At 43.0% G+C, this 25,298-nt stretch overlaps 1 protein-coding gene across 3 annotated transcripts in view; it reads left to right on the top strand.

Annotated features, from left to right (window-relative positions):
* The window catches only part of AKT3 (AKT serine/threonine kinase 3), a 275,223-nt gene that overhangs the window by 145,973 nt on the left and 103,952 nt on the right, over positions 1 to 25,298 (top strand). For all 3 annotated transcript variants that reach the window (XR_009456103.1, XM_059715991.1, XM_059715995.1), the window contains one exon: positions 24,017 to 24,128. Coding sequence is in view for 2 of the 3 variants with exons in the window: in XM_059715991.1 (XP_059571974.1) it covers positions 24,017 to 24,128 (112 nt within the window). In the remaining variant the exon portion in view is untranslated. The remainder of the gene's footprint in view (positions 1 to 24,016; positions 24,129 to 25,298) is intronic.

Below are 25,298 nucleotides of genomic sequence, written 5' to 3'. Positions count from 1 at the left end.
CAGTAACTTCTGGTACTGCGCAGTCCTGGCACTCCATGGGTCATATCCAACCCTACTGCGCAGTAGTGGCAGCATCATGGTTCGTGCCCGCCAATGCTAAATTGCCATAACAAATGAGCTACATCGCTGTAGCTCATCGCTATGGCAACGTAGCATCTCAAGTGAATGCCTCCATAGTGTGTTACATGTGTGCCTGAATGATCTGACTAGGCATGTCCATTGTGCAATCTAGTGCGTGTGCTCAGAAGGTAATTGCAGGGCAAGTATAGCTAGACAAGGGAAGACATCATCTAAACTGTGCATAAGTGCCAAATAATTGCCATTTTGGTGCACAGAGGTGAAATCAGATTTAGGTTAAGGAGTCTTTAGTTATTTCCAGCAGCTCAAATGAGTGAACCTGAGGAGGTGAAGGGGAGCCTTGCCTTCCTGAATACAGATGGACCTCTAAAGACAGGGTGAGCTAGAGCGAAGGATGAGTTTAGCATGTTCTTTGTTTTCTAAATCATTTGTATTCCTTGTGCTGCTTAAAAAAGAGCAGGGGTGTGTTTAGGAACTTTGTGCAAAGCCTGCATCTCTCACATGCTTCTGAAGAGTTGATGTGTAAACCAGGAGAGTCTCAGCAACTGCAGTTGAATTCTGGGAGAGGATATATATAAGCTATACAGGAAACATTGATAAGTCCGCCCCTCCCCCCCACTCCTTCCATCAGTCTTGTGATCTCTTGGGTAGAGGTTATGGTCCTTGGCCAGATCCGTGACATCATGTATTCAAGAAATGCTCTTGGATAAAGTGTTCAAAGGAGATTCTCTATATTTACTGCTAATTCCAGCTTCTTCTATGTAACATAACATGAGCTTCGGCAGTCCCTTCCCTGACTTCCTCTCTGAAGCTTCAGGCTTATCTTTGTGGGGAAGTTGCTGTGGAGTAAGCTACGGGATGAGGTCTAGAGTGCATTAGAGTGGTGTAGAGTTCTGTAGTGGTGTAGAGTGGTCCTCACAGGTCAGTCCTCTACACCACTAGTGTAGAGTGAGGACCACTCTACACCAGTGGTCCTCAACCTTTTTGGACTCAAGGCCCCCCTCACTCCTGAGTTGCAGCCCCCTGGCCCTACCAATGCCCCTCACTCCCAACCTACAGCCCCCATTCCCCTCTTCCTTAGCCCTGCTTGTGCCGCTCGTTCCTGACCCTCAGCCCCCTGGCCCTGCCAGTGCCCCTCACTCCTGATCTGCAGCCCTCTGACCCTGCTGATGCCCCGCATTCCCAACCCACAATATGCCCATGGTGCCCCCTTCCATATTGGCCTCCTCCCGCTCCCCCCAGCTCCAAGCAGCCCCTTGCAGGCTGGAATGTTGCCAGCCTGCAAGGGGAAACCTGCAGTTTCTCATGTTTTTATCATTTAAAGGAGAATCTGTGAGCTTCTCCTTTAAAGGAGAAAATTCATGTTTTCCCATGAACCTGGCAGCAGCAGGCTCAGTCAGCCCAGGTGTGGACTGCCCTAGCTCACCTTGGAGATGATGACTGTACCAGATCTGCAGCTCCCCTGAAATCTGCTTGCAGCCCCCAAAGGGGGTTGCAAACTCCCGGTTGAGTACCGCTGCTCTACACTAACTCCCTGTGCAGACACTTGGAGCTGCATCATTTTTTGCTTTACATGCTCAAATGGCACTTACCCAGCTGTGTACGTCATTGTTGGCACTTAACGTACAATTTGTACCTGCAGTTATATTTGCCAGAAACAAGATGGGGAAGAAGAAAGACCCTCCCATGTTTTAGTTTGGTATCCTAGTAGTTAAGACACTCATCCAGGTTTTGGGCCCCCCTTATACATAGGGTACTTAAACCTACATCTCCTGTTTCCCAGGGCATTCCCAAGACATTGCCAGACATTGCCCCTCTTGAAGCTAGAGATGTGTGTGGAGCCAGGAGAAAAAAAGCAATCTAGATGGTGGCTCAGTGAGATGAATGTTGCTTTGGATGAGAGGGAACCCTGGGTTCTAGCATGGGTAGAAACTTTTCCATTGTTCATTCATTTTACCTAATAAATATTAAATTTCATAGATTTCATAGACACTAGGGCTGGAAGGGACCTTGGAAGATCATCGAGTCCAGGCCTCCGCCCGAGGGGCAGGAAGTCAGCTGGGGTCATAGGATCCCAGCAAGATAAGCACGTGATTTTTGTCTTGAAGTTGTTCAATGTAGGTGCTTGACCCACCTCCGATGTTAGGCTGTTCCAGGCTGCACCAGTTAAATGCAAAGTATGGTGGGTTAGTGCCAAATGAAGGCTAGAAAGGGGACTGTATAATACCTGACCAGGATCTGTTGGTTAGAATTGTAGAAAAATAAGGTTAGAAGGGCCCTCAGGAGATTATCTAGCCCAACCCCCTACTCAAAACAGGATTATCCTTATCTCAAAACATGCTTGTCTAAACTGTTCTTAAAAATTTACCAGAATGGAAGTAATCTGTTTCAGCACTTAACCACTCTCATTGTGAGAGAGCTCTTTCGACTATATAACCTAAATTTCCCTTGCTGCAAGTTGAATATTGCTTCTTATCCTGTCCCCTGCAGCCACAAAGAATAGTCTCTTGACATCTTCTTTATAGTCAACTTTTGTATACAGTATTTGAAGCCTGTTATCAAATCTCCTCTCAGTCTCTTCTTTTCCAGGCTAAATGATTCCAGTTCTTCCAACCTTTCTCTGTCTGTCATGTTTCCCAGACCTCCAGTCATTTTTGTTGCTTCCTGCTGCTCATTCCTTTTTTTGGAGTTTGGTGCCTAAGACTGAACACTGTTCTTTAGATGAAGCTTCATTAGTGCTCAGTGCAGCAAAAAAACCACTTCCCTTGACTTGTGGGTGATACTCTTTTTAATACAACTCAGTTTGCTTAGCTGTTTCTTGGGGATTCTAGGTTGAAACTCATCCAGTCTTGCTGACTTAAGAACAGCCAGCCTGTTTTTTCCCTGCTTTTTGTTGATTATCTTCTCCTGTACCCTTGCTACCAGCTGCATTTGTCATCTCATACTATGACCTAGAGACTGTCAAAAGATGTAATTCCCACTGGGCACATCAACGCATGAAATTAATGTGCTGCAAGATTACTGTGCAGTAAAATACTGCGCAGTAAGCTTTCCCTGGGAGCGCATCTACATATCTGCCTGTTGGGAGCAAATTTGCTCTGGATGGAAGCAGTTAAGAGCAGGGTTACTTATGCCCTGTTCTGCTCCACTACAGCAGCCAGTTTCCCTCTGGTGCCAGCCCCAGGCTGGGCAATTAGATTAGTCTACTGCCTAGTAAAGCATCACATGTACATACCCATTTTGTACTGCACCCGTTTTGAGAACCAGTGTATGTCTCTCATTTTAATTTAAAGCAATACCACTTCTCTTTTCCCCCTGCTTGTCCTTTCTGAAAAGTTATATCCATCCATGGCAGTATTCCAGTCATGAAAACCATCCCACCAAATCTCAGTTAATTCAGTTACGTAAGATTGTACTAGGATTTCCAGTTCTTATGCCATATTTCCTGTGCTTGTTGTATTAGTAGATAAGCATCTTAGATGACTAGCTTGTTGGCCTGCTGCTTTTCTGCTGAGAACATTGTTTAAAGCTCTCCATACTGCCCCCTATTACTTCTTTATCTGGGTTTCTTTGATCTTTACTTACATGTGGGCTTTTGTCTCTAGCTAAAAGCCCTCCTAACTAGGTTAGAAAGCCTGTATGCCAAGCTACTTTTCCCCTGCTTTGTCAGGTGGACCCTATTTCTGCCTAGCAGTCTTTCTTGGAACATCACCCCATCCATGTTCAAGGAAGCCAAAGCCTTGCCTGGTGACACCATTTGCGCAGACACTTGCTGATTTCCAGAATGTTTCTCCTTCTACTTCTGCTTATACCCTTGACTGAGAACACAACCTTAAGTCCCTGTCCCTTACACCCTTGCACCAAGAGTCCTGTACTCACTTCTGATCTGCTCAGGGGCATCCCTGGTGATATTATTAGTGCCCACATGCTTGAGCAGCATGGGATAGTAGTCAGAGGGCAGGATCAGCCTTGGCAGCTTTCCGTAACATCTCAAATTTGGGCTCATAACAGGCAGCAGGTCACCTGACACCAGGTCCAGCTAGCAGATGGATGTCTCAGTCCTTGACAACAGGGAGTCATCAGCCACCATCATCTTTCATTTCATGTTGGTGGCAATGGTCTTGATCCTCCCAGCTTTCAGGGTACATAGCTTGCTGTTTTCCACCAATGGAATAGGCTACTTCTCTTCCAGTGGCAGTGTTGTTCTTCACCTGGATGGTTCAGAAGTGGAGCACTGACTGCTGCCAGAGGTAACCAGCTACCAGTTTCGACCTTCCTGAACATCCAGGTCTTCTTTTCCTTCTAATGCCTTCTCTGGCTGACCCTCTTCCACACTCTTGCATGTCTACTTGTGCATCGTGTCATTAGATTTCTTTCCTAGGAAGTAGGAGATGCAGGTTCAAACGCCATCTACATGAATGGGGCCTAGAGCTTGGGCCTCCCTCTTCTCAGGTGAGCGCCATAACTACTAGGCTAATGGGTTGAAAAGTGGCTGAGTCCTCCTCCACTGTCTTAACACCTGCTGTGGAGGTTTTTTTCTTAAATACAATTTTAGACCTTAAGTCCTTACATGAATCAGCATATGGTACACGGCACTGTCCGGTCAGAGTGCAGTCTACTGAGTATCTTATGCACTTGATTCAGAAAGTGCTCAGTAGCTATGTGGATTGTTTGTGGAATTGGATCACAAACTCTGTTTAAATGCCAAAAACAGCACTTGGGTGGTTGGGTGGCTGGATGAGTGCACAAGGTGAAATGGGAAATGCACATGTTCTAACATATGCACATATGCAATGAGTATGCAAAAAATCACACAACATGTTCGTAACTAGATATCCCGGAATGTTGGCTCTCTAGTGCAATTTAAGAGTGCATTTGTGCAAGGTAGATTACTCCACTTTAAAAGTGCTCAGAGGCAGAGTATCAACAGACTTCAAGAGCTTGAAGAGGAGAGGCAGCACAGTGGGAAGAGTTCCCCTTATGAAACTCTTTCTGGGTGATGTTTGGTGGATTTCTTCCACTTATTATTTATTTGTCACAGGAACTGTCCAGCAAAGACCTCCCTTAGAACTGAGGCAGCTGAACATTAGGTCTATGCGAAGTGGAAAGTATTCACTTCAGTTTCAGATTTGGCAATTCGGAGGGACAGTGATTCGATTCACTGTCCTGATTTGATTCAGCCGAATCCTATTCAGCCATAGACTATACCTGCAGGCACTGCTGGTGGGAGCAGCCAGATGAGCCCTGGCTTGAGCTGGCAACCCTGGGAGAATCCATGGCTTGTCTGGCTACTCCCCCAGCTGCCCCCTCACTGGGGCGAGGCAGGCAGCGCTGGCCTCACTGGGAGAAGCCATGGGGGCTGAGGGGAATGATTGGGAGCTGGAGAATCGAACAAGGAGCTGGGGGGGAAGCCCTTGTTCATTCCTCCAGCCCCTGATCATTCCCCACAGCTCCTGGTTCAAATCCCCAGCTCCCTGATCATTCCCCACAACCCCCGCAGCTTCTCTCAGGGCTGCCAGCACTGCCTGCCTCACCCTGGCGAAGGGACAGCTGGTGGGGGGGGCAGCCGGACGAGCCGTGGCTTGAGCTGGCAGCCCCAGGAAAAGCCCTGGGGACTGTGGGGAAAGATTGGGGAGCTGGGGGGAATGATTGGGAGCTGGGGAATTGAAGCAGGAGCTGGGGAAAAGCCTCTGTTCATTCCCCCCAGCTTCCAGTTCTATCCCCCCAGCTCCCTGATTATTCCCTCCAGGCCCCATGGCTTCTTCTGGGGCTGCCAGCACTGCCTGCCTCGCCCTGGTGGGAGGGGGGCAGCTGAGGGAGCAACCAGATGAGCTGTGGCTTTTTGCTGGGGGGCTCATCCAGCTGCTCCCCGAGCTGCTTTTGTTGGCACTGCCTAGTGCCAGCCTGTAGAGTCTATGGCTGAATCTCCGAATCTCTCTGAGTCAATTCAGAGGCTTCTGATTTGATTCAGAGAGATTAATGGGTCTCCCGATTTGATTTGGATTCGGAGGTTTGGCCACCGAATCAGGCCAAATCTCTGAATTGAATTGGCTACTGAAGCTTTGCGCAGCCCTACTGAAAATTACTTGGGAGGCTGACCTCTGCCAACAAATGTGTTCAAGTTATGAGGCCTGTGTTTTCTGCATGGACATTTCAGGTCAGTGGATTTGAAGTACCCTTCATCTCCTTTAAACTCCATCTTCTAAAGCTTAGATCTTCACAAAAAGTTACATCAGTTTAACTAAAACTGTGATCTTTAAAAACCAATTTAATAAAACTGCTGAAAAATCTTTTGTGAACTTTTGACTTGTTTTAAACCCCATTTATATTGGTTTAATTCACAGTGGTAAATAATAGGCACAAGCTAAACTGACATAACCAATATTTTAAAATATGAGTCTTAAGCGTTTTTGTTCATTTAGCTAAATTAATTTGGTTAAATCAGTTGAAGCTCCTTGCATGCAAGTAGTTTTATATTATAAAGATTTCCTAAGTTTAACCCCTGCCTCCCAAGCACTTTTCTTCCATACAAATCAAGGTACTTCAGCTGTCAGGTAGGATGGGGAGGGGAGTAGTCGATACTCTGGAGGGTAGGGCTAGGATTCAGTGTGACCTAGATAAATTGGAGGATTGTGCCAAAAGGAATCTCGTGAGGTTCAACAAGGACAAGTTAAAAGTCCTGCACTTAGGAGAGAACAATCCCATGCACTAGTACAGGCAGGGGGCTGACTGGCTGGGCAGCAGCTCTGTAGAAAAGGACCTGGGGGTTACAGTGAATATGAGCCAACAATATACCCTTGTTACCAGGAAAGCTAATGACATACTGGGTTGCATTGGTAGGAGTGTTCCTAGCAGGTCAAGGGAAGTGATTCTTCCCCTCTATTCAGCACTGGTGAGGCCACATCTGGTGTACTGTGTTCAGTTTTGGGCCCCCCACTACAAAAAGGACATGGACTAATAGGAGAGAGTCCAGCGGAGGGCAACAAAAATGGTGAGGGGGCCAGGGCATATGACTTATGAGGACAGGAACTGGTCTTATTTAGTTTAGAGAAGACAGGGTGGGGATATAATAGCAGCCTTCAACTACCTGAAGCAGGGTTCAAAGGAGGCTAGAGCTAGACTGTTCTCAGTGGTGGCAGATGACAGAACAAGGAGCAACAGTCTCAAGTTGCAACAAGGAAGTTTAGTTTAGATATTAGGAAAAACTTCCTCACTAGGAGGTTAGTAAAACACTGGAACAGGTTACCCAGAGACGTGGTGGAAGCTCCATCCTTGAAGGTTTTTAAGGCCTGGCTAGACAAGGCTTTGGCTGGAATGATCTAGTTGAGGCTGGTCTTGCTTTGAGCAGGAGGTTGGACTAGATGATCTCCTGAGGTCCCTTCCAACCCTAACATTCTATGATTCTATGATAGGGTACACACATCATGATATCTAAAAGCTCTCTCTTTCCATTACACCAGCCAGAACAGCAAGAAAAAAAAAAGTAAAAGAAACATTTCTGACATATCTGACTTTTATTAACAAACAGAAATGAAAATTTAGTATAATGATATTTTGTGTAAACAACCCCACCCATAGACAGCCAGAATTAGTGGAATGTGGAAGAATAGGTAGTTTCTGCCAGTTCTGCTCCAGGTGCTTTCATGGATCTGCTAATAAAAATTACCTTTCACATATGCAATGAGTGTGCAAGTAATCACACAGCATGTTTATAACTAAATATCTCTGAATGTTGGCTCTCTGCCTTCATTCTTTGTCTTATCTTGAGAGTAACTGAAAAGAAATGTGTCCCTTCACAGTAGGCTTTGAGTTTTGGCCAAAAATGAGAGCAACTGGAATTTGCCTGATACTTTGAAAGATTGGTCTTTCTAGGCATTCTTGATGGCAACTGTAATTTTCTTATTTTTTAAAAGAAATTATTAAGGTGGAGATAAAGTCAGACTTTTTTTAGAGACTTTCAAGGTACTTTTTTTATAAGAAGATGTATTTAATTTTTCTTCTGAATTATTCAGAGGCTGGATTAAGAATATATTCTGAAAACTCATGCTGTCTTTAAATAGAAATTTAGCATTACTTGTCCAGTGCCTTAAACTCTCAGTAGGACAGAAAGTAACTGTCATCATTTGGATAATGTTAAGATTCTGAAAAAATGAGAATTTGAAGATTTCAGTTCTCTACAGAATTGAGTGGAGGTGATTTTTAAAAATTAATTAAGATCTAAGGGAATGATCACTAGATGTGTAACTATGAATAAACAGCTCTATAGTTGAATTTGCAAAAAAATCATATATTTAAAATCCAGTTCTTAAATGTCTCTAAAACTGCTTGTACAGTTGGATCAGACTAAAAATTGCTCAGAGACTGGAATAAAGTTTGTAGCTCGTGTTTGATTTTAATTCACCAATGGATTCCAAAAAACAGACTCAACACGATCTATTTAAAAATAAACTGTCTTTAAAACTGTTTTTGAAGGAGCAAAAAGAGGGGTAGTGAATACACCACTGATATTGTTGGGGTGCTCCCAGTAAGATCTAGTATGAGGTTCCAGAACAACAAACCTAATGATTTGTAGAGTTTGCTTTCTGGTTCTGCGGAACAAGCCACTGGAATATTTTGAGCCATGCATAGATCCTACCTTTAGGAAATTCCTGATATTTTGTTTACATCTTCTGTTGTGCCTGTGCAGCTAACAAGATGGAGAGATAGCAAAATGTGTCCACTATGAACTGTGTCAGTCGGCAACAGTTACTCCCCATATCACTGCTACTGAGGGTCCTGTTGGTCTATGTGACTAGGAGTCTTAAATTGGACTTGTGATGGACAGGTACGGTGATGTTGCCATTCCTATTACCTTCCCTACTAAGACTGAGTTAAGGTTTGTGGTGTGTTGTGTGGGACATTAACTCTGCATGTTCTGTTTGTTTTTTTTTTTAACTTGTTCTTATTTGTCTTGTATGTTTCAGGCATTCATAATGAGATCTTAACTAAGCATTTGCTGATTTTGTAATGTTTGAGTTTGAGGGTCTCAAATCTTGTTTTTCTGGAATTAAATTGCAGTTATGTATAGTATCATGATTTTTGCAAGTCTCATTGATAGTCAGTGATTTCCCTCAAGCTTTATCACCTGAAAATATAATATTTTATTAAAAAAATCATTTTTCCCCGTGTCTCAGACTTCTAGAGAAAGCTTTAAAAACATGAACTGAATGTATAAAAAGAAGACATTAAACAATCCAGGTTTTTTTAATTTTCTGATTCTTAAGCCAATCCCATGATTTTTTTACAGTTTCAATTGACTCGTGATTTTTTACTCTTAAAGTTGTCAATATAACATTGGAAGAAGTACAGCAGGAAATTTAACTCCAGCTGAATTTGAGTTTTTTTTAACTTGTTTGATACGTGTCCAAAACATGATACAGCGCTCAGTCATTAAGTCTCGTGGATGTACAAGTCACCTAGTCTAATAGTTTAAGAGTGCATGTAAGTGATAAGGTACTAAGACTTTCAGTCATGAAACTTTCAACCTGGATGACTTGATTCAGCATCAAAGCCAACATAAATTAAACGGGCCAAGCTTCATGTTGCAACATCCAAATCAGCACTCCTTCTCACATTGACATTAAAGAACAGCTCTTATACTGACACTTCAAAAGCCTTGCCTTTTCTGGTGCTTACCAAAACTTCGTAAGTTCAAGAATATTACTTGGGTGCAAAACATACTGGCATCAGCATCAGAATGCTCACAAATGCTTCATGTTCACTGTACTGTAAGGGAAACAGCACCCTTCATTTCTGCTTCTCCTTGGCATTGGCCATTTCAGTGGGTGTGTCTACACGAGACACTTTACTGTAAACTAGCGTAGTTTACTGTGTGGTAAGCATGGATGTCTACAAATGCACATGCTTTTACTGTGCAGTAAAACTTGCTAATCACGAGTAAATTTTGCTACATGCAAATGCAAGTAGCAAATGTACTCTCAATTAGTAATGGTTCAGTAGCCAGCCACCAGGGGGTGGGAGATTGCTCCCTGCCCCTAGGAGCTGCCTGCTGCTGGGGTGGGCTCCACCACTGGATCCTTGGCAGGGACTATGTCCCCCTGCCCTGGCAGCAGGGAGCTCCAAGCCCCCTGCTCCGAGATCATGATTGGGGAGCGGAGGACTGGGAGATCTTTATCTCCCAGCGCCAGCTCCATGACAGCGGGGCTGGTGCTGCAAAATCATTATCTCCCAACACCAGCCCTGTGATTGTGGAGTTGGTGCTGGGAGCCCCTTGCTGGCAGGGGCTGGGGAACCTGTTCCCTACCCAGCTCCCTGATTGCAGAGCTGTGTGGGGAACAGGCTGGAGAGCCTGTTCCCCACTCAACTAAGTAAGTGCAGGGCTGTGTGGGGAACAAGCTCTCTGGCATGTTCCTCACCCAGTTCTACGCTCATGGAGCTGAGCAAGGAACAATCTCCACAGCTGGCTGGGGTGGGATTGGAGGGCCAGCAGGGTCACTGTCAGCTGTGGCAGGACCAGAGGGGCTAGTAGGCTTGGCGACATCTATGTTGGGGCTTGCTGGCAGGATGGGAGGGGCTAGCTGTGGTTGTAGTAAGGAAATTGGCTGGAGGGCAAGTGGGGCTATATCAGAGCAGCCCTCATTTGCCCTCTTGTTACTGATGGCCATATCAGCCAGGGTCTAGGGCCCCCAGATTTTGCAGCAGGTCTTGCCCCCAAACTTCTGGTAACCCAGTGAAAGCCTGGAGTGCCAGATGGCATGTCTCCCCAGACCATATGTTTGACACTCCTGCTTGGATGTAAATTACTTAGTAGTTACAGTCACTGTGGAAAAATCAAAGAGCACACCTCTTGTTTAACATCTGTGAACAAGAGGGACACAGACTGAAGAATATGCCTTCCAGTCAATAAAGTCCAGAATTTCTGAGAATGTGCCTTGCCAATTGTCAGATAGTGGCAGCATGTCATCTAAAATGCCCAGTAGAAAGATAAGACATCCAGCTTGGATTCATTCTTGGAGAACAGAGGCCCTGAGGTAAGTTGGGAAGTGGGTGACAAGAAGCACAAGCAGGAGGAGGCAGCAAAGGCGGCTTTCTTGTTCTTCATGAGGAAGCAGAGCAATTGGCTAGTTGCCTCAGATGTCAGTACATGAATGCATGGAGCCTGGAAAACAAGCAGGAAGTCATAGTTCCTGCTTGTCCTCGTGCAGTCACAGAGCTATGATGTGGTTGGAATAACAGAGACTTGGTGGGATACCTTGCATAACTGGAGCACTGTCATGGATGGGTATAGACTGTCTAGGAAGGACAGGCAGGGGAGAAGAGGAGGGGGCGTTACATTTCATGTAAAAGAGCTGGTCTCATGGGGGACTTTAGTCTCCCTGACATATTCTAGGAGGGCAATACAAAACTGTGCAGGCAATCCAGGAAGTTTTTGGAGAGTGCTGGGGACAGCTTCCTGATGCAGGTGTTGGAGAGGCCAACTAGGGGCTGTGCTCTTCTTGACTTGGTGCTCAGAAACAGGGAAGGTTTGGTGGAGAATGTAGAAGTGGATGGCAATTTGGGCAGCAGCAACCATGAGATGATTGAGTTTAGGATCCTGAGGAAAGAAAGGATTGGAGAGCAGCAGAGTAAGGACCCTGGGCTTCAGAAAAGCAGACTTTGATTCACTTAGGGAACTGATGAGCATGATCCCCTGGGTGACAGCCTGAGGAGGCAAGAGGTCCAGGAGAGTTGGTTAGGCTTTGAAGAAACCTTACTAAGGGCTCAGGAATGAACCATCCCAATGCTGAGGAAGACTAGTAAGTATGGGAGAAGAGCAGCTTGGTTTGGCAGGGAAGTCTTCAATGAGCTACAGTTGCAACAATCGCTGTTCAATGAGTTTGTTGCAAGGATCTCAGTACAATGAAACTTAATGAAAACAACAGGAGATGGAAAAGCAGTAGCAACAGAAACAGTGTGTTGCAGAGCAAATTAAGAAACCAGTCACCCACTTGACATGGAAACACATGCACAAGTTGCAGCAGTCTGTCATTTCCAGATAGGGCCTTGTCAGTGATGTTTAGAGACCCACAAATAAGACTACATGGAAGACAGTCATCCTCAACTGCAAGGGATTGTCAATGGTGATGAAGCTGAACATATAGCATAATCCACGGTGTAAACGTGGTTTAAAGGCAGAAGCGTGAAGATGGAGTACTGGTTCTGAGAGCTGACTAGCAACAGGCCATTAGACCTAGGTGTAAGAGTTGGTGAATTGGTGGAGAAGTTGGGATAGAATTGGTGGAGAGGAAAATCAGACAGTGATTGGAGACAGGTTAGAGATGAGCAAGAAAGGTTTTATGGGGCTGTAATGAGAGGCAGTTGGGGGGAGGGGAAGGCTAGGAGTAGGTATTTTAAAATGGGAGGGACTAAAGAATGGCTTGTATTGTGATGGAAAGATCCACAGGAGTCATAGGCTAGTAGGGCTGGAAGGGACCTCCATAAATCATCTAGTCCAGCCCCTAATCCAACCCCAGGAGAATAAGAGGCTAAGGAATATGTTGTAATACATACTCTGTCTTTAAGCTAACTAATTATTACTTTTTATAATTTATTTTATATCATGCTAATCTGAAGAAGTTTTCTTTTGTGCTTAAGTTTCCATCAGTCCATGTTAGAAGTAAACTCTCAAGTACAAATTAGCAGCTTTTTATTCAGATTATAGTGTTGGTGTATATTCTGTGCATCTTGTTGCTTAATTACATGGTCAGTAGTCTTATCTAGCCATACCAGGAAATTAGGTTGCAGCTGGAATCTCCTATAGGCAAAGCAATAACAGCAACCTTTTAGTGTTCTATTTAGGTGTATGCTGAGTGGCTGTAGATAATAAAAAGAAAACTGGTGATTACATAGTTAAAGTTATAGAATTCAAATTTTAAACTTTTTAATAAAATCTGAACAGATGATCTGCTCTTTTTTTTTTTTTTTTTTGGAACTGGCAGGTTTCAGGCCCTCTAATTGGCTTCCCAGCTTTGCAGAGTAATTACAGCTTCAAGCAAACTTTGTCATCTGTGGTTCAGAATGGTGTAAAGTAAACAGACCGTTTTGAAATACAGCTTGTAGTTAAGAGTTGCTCAGGAGAGTTTAACTAACATAACTAAAATTTAGATAGCAGTATCATTTTACTTGAAAAAGGTAGTGTTACAAATCTTTTGGACAATGTCAAACATTTTATGGCCACGATGAAGAAAGTTAACATCTTCCAGTTACGTGGCAATTTACATAATCTTTTCATTTTAAAGGAGGTAAGTTTGGTCATTCAGAAACATCTTTTATACTTTTATGCTCTTGTTTATTTCTTACATCAGATCAGAAATGGCCCAACAAGTACTAAAGTTTTTATCTGGTACTTGTTTTACCAGTTTGTTATTAATTTAGTATTGTGCTGATTTGAACAGTTTCTTCCTTCATATGTTTTATCCTGTCTTACCTTGAAAGGTCATAAAACTCTGATGACTGATCTTGAATCACTTCAAGACAAAGAGCTTTAGGATTAACATTTGTAATTCCAAGTTGTAGATGGCTAGCATACAAGAACACAAAGTTGAGTCTGTTTGTTTACTGGCTTACTCATCTTTCTGAATGATAATTTAGAGTTCCAACTGTTTTCAGTTGAGATTCAGCCCTTTAATTACATTTGTTTATGTGTAGCAGCAAACTTGAAGAAATTATGGTAGAGTGTTCCCTAACCTTGGTAGTGACCCAACTATCACTTGAGCATCCTGAGCCAGTTCTCGATAGCCAGCTTCACTTATTTCTCTGTCCTTTTTGTACTTTGCTTTCAAAACTTTTCTTTTGTCAGCCTACTTAAGTTTTTTAGTAATTTTTTTAGAAAAGGTATTTAATGCCCTATATTTATGGTATTTGCTTGTTTATGCACAATTTTCATTAGCTGTTGGTGAATGATATTGACAAATTAGTCTTTACTTATTTTGAAATCATAATAGGTATATTGCACATACATAGCAAGGAAGGGTGTGAGTGTACCAAATACGAGTGAGCAGACATCAGTTACTTCAACTACTTGAGAAATATGGGTAACACATCACTTCTTTAAATACTCTTGTACATTTTCTTGCCTCCAGTGTTTTTGTTGTTTTGGTTGTTACTGTTGTGGTGGTAGTGGTTGTGGTTGTTATTATATTGGCATAGAACCATAGATTTTTGATGGTGTTCTACAACTTGTGGTCCAAAATCCCTCCCTTTACTGAATAGTTTACATTTTAAAAACATATGCATTAAAACATAGTAGGTGGGGTAGAACAGATAGTATGAGGAGACAATGGAGAGAACACAGGAATTCTGTCAACACAGCTGTACTTAATTTATTATGGAATTCCTATAGGGAACTAAGGGTGCACTGATAGAAATTTTGGAGGCTGATACCGATAGCCGATATTTAAGGAGGTATATTGGCCAATACCAGCCTCCAGCTGGTAAGTCCGGTGAGGTGGAAAGGGGGGCAGATCAATACCCCCCGTGGTGAGGGAGTGGGCAGGGACAGGCGCTGCCCAGCAGGTGGGGAGAGCATGCGGGACAGAGGCGTGGCTCAGTGGGGGCAGCTCCCACCACTGCTTTCACCCCAGATCACTTGGATCTGCATGGCGCGGTGCAGGGCAGGCTGCAGCTGCAGGGTGGAGCTGGCACTGTGCGGGGCTTTTCTTGCCAGCGGCTGGCTTGGAGTGGGCTTTGGCAGCACTGAGAGGAGGCTGCAGCCATGCCAAATTTTGCTGCAGCTCTGCTCCCAACCCCACGCTGCCACCCGGCACAGCTGTGGCTTTTCCCAGTGCTTGGGTGGAGGTGGGGCGTTCAGCTGGGGCTGCGCCGGGTGGTGGTGAGGGGCTGGGAGCAGAGCTGCAGCAAAATTTGGAGTGGCTACAGCCTCCTCTCAGTGCTGCCAGAGCCCACTCCAAGCTAGCACCCACAGAGAACAGCACCAGTTCTGGCTCCACCCCACCAGTGCAGCCTGCCCTGTGCCGCACAGATCCGGTGGCGTACAACCCTTGCCCCCACCCTCTTGTGGTGCAAGTAGCGGTGGGAGCTGCCCCCACCCTATGAGCTGCACCTCCATCCTGCAGCCCCCCCCCCCGACCCTTGCCCTGGCTGGGCAGTGCCTGCCCCTGTCCCTTCCCTCACCATGGCGGGAATTGATCTGCTCCCCTATGCCCACTTTCCTCCCCCTCCCCTTGTGACATCACCTGGAGACAAGTTTCCACACTGCGGGCTCTGCTCTGTGTTGCGCTGTGGCTGCTCACAGTACGGGCATTTATTGGCCAAATTATCGTCTCCATCGGACCTATATCTAGTATATACAATTTTCTTTATGTCGGTACTGATCCAATATTGGACAGATGTATTGGAGCACCTCTATAGGGAACTAACTTTTAAATCTGCATCTACTCTAGACACTTCATCTTTTACTTTTCCAATAACTCTAAAAATCTGCCTTCTGTATCAATTTTTCATGTTATTATCTATCCAAAAGAAGATATTATTGGAAAATGTTATGTTCTCTCTAATAACGATCTCCTGAGGTGAAACTTAGATGTTCAGTTAATTTTTTTATTTTGCCAGGTATTTTAGTATGACTTTACAAAAATTACAACCCCAAATGTGTGTTGTACAAGATCCAAGTATATGTATGTGCATTCACTAGTTCTTCATAGAATCTAATATGCAAGACTAATTTTGTTAATGTTTAGTATTTTAGGAGAGTTTTTTTATTATGGATTCTTGAATATATCAATAATACCTTATTACTTCTTAGGTTCTTCATTTTCAAACTGACAGAAGTCCAGCGATTGTTTAAGCTTTAAGCATTCATAAAGCTCACAGTCCTTTTCCGTACAAATATAGTCATCATCAGTGTTAAACAATGTATATTTTTTGCCCTTATATAAATATATACACTAACTTCTATATTTTCAGTATTTTATATACCTAGCAAGGAATTTTCCAAATAATGAGGTAATCTTATTTATATAAGTTAATTTTGAATTGTAAGGACTTGCTAGTCTTCTCAGTCCTTTCACTCTGCCAATGCATACATCTTTTATCTGGGGACCCTGAATTCTCAGTGCGGACAGGAGAGGGAGAATTTTTTTTTGTAAAAGTCTCAATTCTGAGACAGAATCTGGAAAATGTCAAGTTTTTGGTTTATTAGATTTATGCACAACTCTTCCCAATAAAGGCTTAAGGTGGCTTGTCTTTCTGTTCCCAATGTCACAAAAACTTTACTCCTGCCCTATCCTTCCCTGAGCAGTAACAGTATACTTCCACCGGTAGAAGCACTATTATTTATGAGGTGTGACTATTCTATCACTGTGTTAATTAGCCTACTTGGCAGGAGGGAAAGACAAGTAGCTTGTACCCCACTTCCTTATTGCTAGGTGAATACGCTATCTTCTTCTCTAGCAGCAGTTTCTTCCTAATGAACTCTACTCAGAAGAAGATGCTAGAGGTGCACCGATACATTTCTCCCATATTGTATCGGCACCGATAAAAAGAAATGTGTCATTATCAGCAATTGGCTTTCTATGGCTGCTGTAACCAGTAATGCCACCGACAACTGCTGCGTGCACGTGTGCAGCCGTAGTGCAGCACACAGGTGGCCAAGAATGCAACCTGGCAGTGTGGAAAGCAGCGTCTGGCTGATAAGTCTGTTGTGGGGGAAGAAAGGGGCATGGGGGGCAGACTGAGGCCCCCACAGTGAGGGAGAGAGTGGGGCTGGGGTTGGGATAGGTGCAGCCGGGGTGTGGCATGGGACAAAGCTGCGAGCAGCTTATCTAGGGATCGTGGGGGGGTGGGAGGTGGGGGCTTCTGCCAGTGCATGCATCCTAGGAGGGCATGGGGTGGACATGTGCTCTGTGTTCTGGGTGAGGGCAGGCTGCTGCTGGGGGCGGTGCCAGGCTCTTCCTAGTGAGGGGGGGGGGCTGGGCTGGGGCTGCACTTGGGATGGGTGGCAGTGGCGCTGGGGGGGGGGGTCTATGGGGGAGGTCTACAGCCACACCTAAAATTTGCCATAGCCCCTATCCCAGTGCTGCTGCCCACCCTGAGCCCAGCCCAGCCTCCCTCCCCCCGCCACAAACTAGGAAGAGTCCAGTGCCAGCCCCAGCTTGAAATGGGATCCTGCCCTCACCCTGTGCACAGATCTGGGGGGTCACACATCCCTCATGCCCTCCCAGGGTGCATGCAATGTCAGGAGCTGCCATCCCCCATCTCCCCGCACCCCGTGGATGTGGGAGCTCCATCTCCCACTCTGCTCTGCCCCGCCCTGGCTGTGCAGCGCCAGCCCCAGCCCCATTGCCAGCCATACTCCCTCCTTCATTGCAGGGGTCTCAGTCTGCCCCCTACCCCTTCTCTTGCCCCTTCTGCCACAACAGACTTACCAGCTGGACACATGCTGCTGGGTCACATATCAGCAATTGGATCGGTATCAGCTGATATGGCTTGTTAAAAATTGGCAAATTGTATTGGCTCAAAATCTCTATTGGTGCACCCCTAGAAGATGCTGCTTCCAGCAACAGGACTTTTGAACTTGGGGCATGGGGTGAAATACTTTTTTTTCCATCTGGAAAAGGTAACATATGAAGGATGGGTTTGCAATCCAGATTTTAGTCATAGCAGTGCTTGATAGACCCTTCCTTCTCCTCTGCCTTCTTCAAAGGTTGCCTATCATAATTATATGGTTTGTTTGGTCATAAAATCACCAAAAATCTATAAATCTAAATTCAGTAGGGTATCTTTCTCTATTGATTTCAGAATAGGTTAACAAAGAAGAAAAAGTGAATTCCCAATTTCAAATAAAATTAAAATAAAATTAATATTTTAAAGATGCTGGAATGCCATAAGTAAGTTTGTAAAAATGAATTTGGTTGCTGGCTGCACATGCATTTTAATATGGCCTTTAATTATATGTTCACGTGCTATTTTTTCTAGCGGAACCCTGCTATACATTCCTTGTACAGAATGCATGATGCTTATGTATTTGATACTTTTTCTTTTCCACTTTCTTCACTATGTGGCTTCATGCTTTGTCTTTGCATGTTATTCAAACCCTGTAGTGCAGGAAACTATTAATTTATTGTGAGTTCTTCTGTGGCAGTCTTCATTATAGCATTTGAGTGATTCACAAAAAATATATATATATTTTTGCCACAGTGCTTTGAAATTAAGGTGGATCTAAGGTATCGAATACCAAAAGTATTTATTAATTTTGTATGCCCAATTTGAGATATTCTAGAGCTGATTTTTCAGAGTAATTAGCATGATGTATCACATGATACATTCAAGGCACAGTTCCTGTTGTAGTATGAGTGCATAGTACCGCTGCAAAACAGTCCATAGGGCCTTAAATTAGGTACCCAGAAAATAATCCATGCAGTTAGAGCCCAAAAGTTTGGTTTAAATGGCTTCCCTACTGTCAAATATTAACTTTATGGCAGAAGCAGGGAGAAAATCCAGTTCTTCAGGGCAGCATTCAGTTAAACCATGACACTCTTTTTCTTTCTTCGGTCCTCAGTTTTATTCACCACGTATTTCTGGAAAAATATGGCCGCTATTCTAAAGAAAACCATTTTCTCTATTATACATCTTTGTTTTACTCCTAGTGCAGAAGCACACAAGAACCAGGGGTCACATGGAGAAAATAGCATGCAATCAAATAATTAAAGACTGGACTATAATGTATGCATGCTAGAGGGTCAAATTAAGGTTATCTAGGCAACCTCAATTATGATATTTTCCTGATTTTCAAGTGTTTGAATTAGACATGTTAATAAAGTATTTTTATTGTAGGGTTTTGTTATTATTGGTATAATTGTTATTGTTATTGTTCTTGCCATACGTTTGCCGATAGCAGCGTAGTAGAACTCAAGATCTTTTGCTTTGGTTCTATTCCAAAGTCTGGAAGAAAGTGTCTTAAAGACTTCTTTTGTTCTGCCACTCAAGTTTAACTACCTCTGCCCTTCAATTTGCCCTGTCCAAGTCCTGTCTGTTTTACTCATCCTACTCATTGTCCCAATCCCAGGCTTTTCACCTTGGCACTCCATATCTTCAGGCTTCTCATCCTAATCCCAGTCTCCTTGTTCAGCTAGCCCTACTTGTATCCTGTGGACTCACCATCTTTGTCAAAATCTATCCAGCTCACCAAACTCCAGTTTTGAGCTATTAGCTATGCTCCCAGTCCCAGTTTTCTCCCTTTTCCCCCATGCTTGCCTTCAGTTCCAGTTGTCTTCTCCCTCAGTTCTTTCCCCTTCAGTTCATTGTCTTAGGCTGTATACAGATGTTCACTTCTACCACAAATAAATTCTTCTGGTAAAAATAAAATGAATAGCTTTGGAGCTGGATTACACAGAAGTTTCTTCAGACTCATGGTTGGAAAGCTTCATAGGCAAGCACTTAGCTAGGGAGCACTAAAAGGCCACCCTCATCCTTAGGTGAATCCATAAATTAATAGTCTGTCTTCTCCCCTGCCTGGGAAGGGGCCATGCTATTAAGTGGCAATTGATTGTCAGGAAAGGGGATGTTTTCCCATGGTGGGAACCCTCCTGGTTCTCCCTCACAGCACCTGGGCAGCAAGGAAAAGCTGGCAGTTTAGGTTGTAGAAAGTCTCCGTACACCAGACTCCTGGCCCTTCCAGCTTTTCAGTTGCCATCCCTCTGCCATTCAACTGAGTAGTTTGGAGGGCAAGAGGAAAATGGAAGGGCTGGGAGCTGGGCTTGGAAAGCTTTTGCCAAGCCCAGCTTCCAGCCCCTCCAGCTTTTCAGTTGCTATTTCTGCTGATTAGCTGAACAGCTTAGCTGATTTAACCCTGGTTGTTCCTGAGCTATCTTTCTTCTGAAGCAAATATTTTTTTCCAGGATTAAAAACTTGAATGTCTACACACTTCTGTTTTCTAGCAGGAGAATAGTAATTCTCTTGGTAGAAACTGAACATCTACATGTGGCCCCAGTCTTCTGTCCCCAAGCCTTGCTTTTGTCTCCTTTGCATTTAAATCAGGCAGCTTCTTTCTCCATTCTGCCTGCACACAAGGACATTATGGTAAAACTGGCTCTCTGCTGGTGTGTTCCAGTGCCTGGATCTGGACCCAAACTCATAGATTCGTAGATGCTAGGGTCAGAAGGGACTTCAACAGATTATCGAGTCTGACTTCCTGCCCTGGGCAGGAAAGAATGCTTAGAGTCGGATGACCCCAGCCAGATGCCTGTCCAGCCTTCTCTTAAAGACCCCCCAAGGTAGAGGAGAGCACCACCTTCCTTGGAAACCCATTCCAAATTCTGGCCACCCTTACCATGAAGAAATTCTTCCTGATGTCCAGCCTAAATCTGTTCTCCGTCAGTTTGTGACCATTGTTCCTTGTTACCCCAAGAGGCGCACCCTGGTGCACAGAGCATCTCCGGTTCCTTGCTGTGCCCACCTAATTAATTTGTAGGCAGCCATAAGATCACCTCTCAGCTTTGTCTTGCAGAGGCTGAAGAGATCAGGGTCCCTTAGTCTCTCCTCATAGGGCTTGACTTGCAAACCCTTAACTCTCCTCTTGATCCTCTCGAAGTTATCCACATCCTTCTTGAAGTACGGTGCCCAAAACTGTACGCAGTACTCCAACTGCGGTCTGACCAATGCTGCATAGAGGGGAAGTATCACCTCCTTGGTTCTTTTTGTCATGCATCTGCTAATGCATGGTAAAGTACGGTTAGCTTTGCTGATGATTTTGTCACACTGATGACTCATTTCATCTTGGAGTCCACTATGACTCCGAGATCCCTTTCTGCTTCTGTGCTGCTGAGAGGGACATTCCTCAGCCAGTAGGTGTGCTGGATATGTGTATGCCCTAGGTGCAGCACTCTGCATTTATCCTTTTTGAACTGCGTCCTGTTGTGTTTTGCCCACTTTTCTAACCTGTGCAGCAGCTGACTGCTGGACTTTTAGAGAACATCCTGGAGCCTCAAGCTAGAACATGCTCCATTGGTTGGTTTCTTCAGGGATTTTAATCAAATTGAACATATGCAAAATGACTTTTTCAAAATCTTTTGCCCAATCTGGGCAAATTTTCATGGGAATACAAAAAAGCACATCCCTGATGCAAAAGGCACATACTCAGTTTTTAAATGTCTGCTTCACAGCATGGGAGCAGTATGAATTTGTTGGGAAAAGTCACTGGAATTTTTCAGTATGAAAATATGTATATATTTATTCCCACTAAATTTCCCAAATATATTCATTTTAAGGCAAACACCAGACATAGAAAATTTTAGTTCAAATGGCTAAAGTTTGGCTGAGTTAAAAAAACAATTGATAATAAGGTCTTATAATGAGGAGTGTCCGGCAACCTTAATAATAGGCAAATAATATAAATTTCTGGTGATACAACACCAAAGTGGATTTGTGCCAAAGGTGACCTCCATTTAACACAAGTGTAAGGGATATGTGACATCATCATTTGGATCATTCCTTTGTGTGCTGTTGGCTTCAGCAATGAATGTACCTTAATCATGCCAGTCCTATGGACTTGGAAGTAAGTTAGACCTTTTTCAGTACAAGTTTCCACTCCATCCTATAAAAGCAGCTTGGCATACTGTTTTAAAGTGCAATTGTTGCTTCGGGAATTTAATAAAAAGTGAGCTAGACTGGCACATTGGCAACTCCTCTTATTTACAGAAGAATGAGGCTGCAGGCTTGTTTCCTTTCTCAATCTTCAATCACGTGATGATTATTTGCTTGTTTCCTTTTTCAGTCTTCAGTCATGTATGATGATTATTTGGTATATCCACAATTTTGAAAGGCAGGTCAACTCTTTTTCCAGTGAACATTCATTTTTACAGGGTTTGGGTTATTTTAGGTTGCTGGACAATATGATTTTTCCACCCTCTCTCTTCAGGCAAAAATTACCCTGCTTGCAGTTGTTGCGGTAGGTTGTCATTGCTCTGTGGGTAAGCTGCTCTCAGGTTGGGGGACTGTTGAGAACTCCTGCAGAGTTCATTTTAAGTGACACTGTACTTCATAAGAGAGGAAGTGCCTCCATTATTTTTGTACTTCAAATCAATGAGGTACCATGAGGAAGTCAACGAAGTACAAGGGAAAGCAATGTTTTAAGTGCCTGGGTGCTGTTGGTTTTCTCCTTTTCCTCTCAAATGCAGAATTCTGTACAAGAGGTTGGCCTAAGGAAGAAGCTTTGAAAATGGAGGCTTGGCAATGTGTCAGAATAGTGAATCCTCCTTTAACTTTGTGTGGGTCCGTATGGTGTCAGATTTTTGCTGCCAGTGAGCTCTTGAATGTTTCTATAATGTGACATCTTTCAAAAGAAAATCAGAGATTCTTGGAAGAAAAGATTGAGAGAGGGGACTTCTGGAGGGGAGCCGGGTGGAAGAGAATCACGTTTGGGCACCTAAGCAAACTTATCCACCTAATAGGTGGAATAGAATTTGAGACCTTGAGTCCAGGAGCCAAATGACAACCCAAAATGTGGACTTTCTCAGATTCCATGTGGGTTTTCCTTTTTCATAGTATTGTTATTTATTATATTAGTATGTTTACAAATGGAGAATGTTGTGCAGAAAGGAAAAGACTTAAGGTTGCACATAGAAACTTATCTTTTCTGAACTTATAACTTTATGTAACTTCTGTATGCAATTTCTTATAGGATTTTCATTAAAAAATCCGTATTTTTTTCCTTTTACTTGGGAAAATTGTATTTATAAGACAAAAATTAACTAGAAAATGCAAACGTTCAGTTATCATTTATTGAATATGAATACATGTTTCTAGACTCATGGTGGATGTAGCTTTGTGCATATGTTCACATATGGGGTATTGCATATGTTTGCTTAAAATTTTTATTCATTTAGATTTAAAAAATACATCTCACATGTACCCATCCGATGCTTTAGGGCCTTGCTTTATAAATTAAAATGTATAATATAAACATAAAGTATTGCCAAAAGCTGCCCATGAATATATCTATACCAACTTACAGCATCCTCAGCAATGTAAATGAAAAAAGGAAAAACACTGGCCGTTGCAGTTTGTTTGAAAAGGTAACAAATATAGGCTTTTGTGGAATAAGAGAAATGAGCTCCAAAATTGAGGCCCCTTTACAGAGAATGGCCTAGTCAGTAGCTTCCTCTTCTTTTAGAGCTTGAGTGACTCTGCTGGTATTAACTGTGGCAGCCTATCATTGAGGGACAGTGGGATGGGATTGGGGGTGGGATGAGAGTGGGATGGCAAGGGGAGGAGGGGATGGAGAGAGGAGAGTGAGAGAGAGAGCAGGGTATTTAAACATTTAGGACATACCAAAGCTTGAATTCTACCTCCAAGCTTGTGGTTACATAGGTAATAAGCAGGTTGTAGTATTTGTTCTACTAGATAGTTTCATTTTTCATTGACCCTAAGTAACAGTCACAGGTACAACATATTACAGCAACATAATCTTGAGGTGAATATGGGATGGATAATTGTAGCATGGCTCATATTGGAGGGAAAATGTTACTCCATCTTGTCAGGTGCAGATAGTGCAGGTGCCATGGGCTATTCTCTTTACTTTGGAATCCTAGAGCAGATCAGTATCTTAATTGTATCTCAACCTCAAACTGTACATAGTTCACAATAATGGCAAACTCAGAAATGGAGATTTCACTCCTAGAGGTACCTACATGGATTCTGTCAACTCTTCTGGCTGGTATCTTCAGTCAGTAAACATTATTATTCTTGTCTAGATTTCCTTGCAGGCCAACTGGCTTTCATCCTGGCAGCAAGTACATCTAGACAGTATTATTTGTCCTACTACTCCTTGTAAATACTGGATCTGTATATAAACTATATGAGATTTAGCTAAAACTTTTGTGTTTGCTCTTTCCATATTACCATTGTATTATGTAATATAAAAATATGTCCTTTATCTCTCTAGAATGTCAGCTAATGAAAACAGAGCGACCGAAGCCAAACACATTCATTATCAGATGTCTTCAGTGGACCACTGTCATAGAGAGAACATTTCATGTAGATACTCCAGAAGAACGGTGAGAACTAAGATGGGATGTTTTTGTATTGTTTTGTCTTCCAAAAAACATTGGAAAGAAGTCTCAGCACATCTATTAGTTTACATAGTAATCAGAAATGAGAACTTTGTAGTTTTGATTGTGTGCAATTTAAAAAATTTATAAATATGCTTCTGTAAAACTTTTTAAACTTATGTCCAGTATAAGAACTTTACACTGATATGTGTAAGACAAAGCCACACCTTAGAAACCACTTGGTTCAGAGAGGCATGAGCTTTCCTATGCCACAACCTACTACATCAGATGGTAGGAGTGGACTGATGAAGCAAGTTGTTTCCTAGGAAAGCTCAGGCTTCTCTAAACCAGGTGGTCTCTAAGGTGTTGTCCTGCTCTAACTTCTGCCTGATTTCAGACTAACTTGGCTAACTACTTCTATAATTGAATGAAAAGTATGTTCAACTACTCCCAAGCTGTGTCTGAGGATGTCTCTGAAATGTTACATTTTCAAGAATGGAAACCAACTTTGAAAAGTAATTCAATATCTCAGTAGTTCACAGTGTCCTTTTTGTGTACCATTATTTTTGTGCAAAAAGCAATGTATTATAGCATATATATTTAGATATAATTAATATTTCTTTTTACGATGATGGACACTTAATTCCATAAATATAAGAATTGATTCTTCCTACAGAAAAGTGTGTAGGAGACAAGAGACAAGGTACCATAAGAGAACATGATATACTTTATATCATTACTTAGATTTATTATAAAGTCTGAAATAAAGTCTTTCTACTTTTTCATTGTTCCCTTCCATTTGAAATTAAGTCCATGGTTTAGATAGAATTGGAATAGGTATCTTTCCTTTCAACATCATTAATCTTTCATCAATTCAGTCATAATCACAAATTTAAATGTGGTTAGTTGTTTTTGTAACACTGTTTTCTTGTATGCATGTCTTGTTTTTTAGCTGCATTTCTTCTGAAGAGCCCCTGAAAGAACAGATTCCTTTAAGATAGCACAGTACTGTTTATATATGCCCTGAGCTATACTGTGACTCTTATTAAAAGATTTAATTTAGGTATTAAAGTATTTATGAAATCACACTCAGTTAGTTCTTGTTACTCTCTTTGCTTCTGGGATCTGCAACATCTATCCCTGCCTGTTAAACTATGTAGGATTTGGGAGTAAATT

Source organism: Alligator mississippiensis, chromosome 1, assembly GCF_030867095.1.
Source record: "Alligator mississippiensis isolate rAllMis1 chromosome 1, rAllMis1, whole genome shotgun sequence".
In the NCBI taxonomy this organism is placed as follows: Eukaryota; Metazoa; Chordata; order Crocodylia; family Alligatoridae; genus Alligator; species Alligator mississippiensis.
Note: the sequence above shows the minus strand (reverse complement) of the source record. Positions and strands in the feature narration are given on the sequence as shown.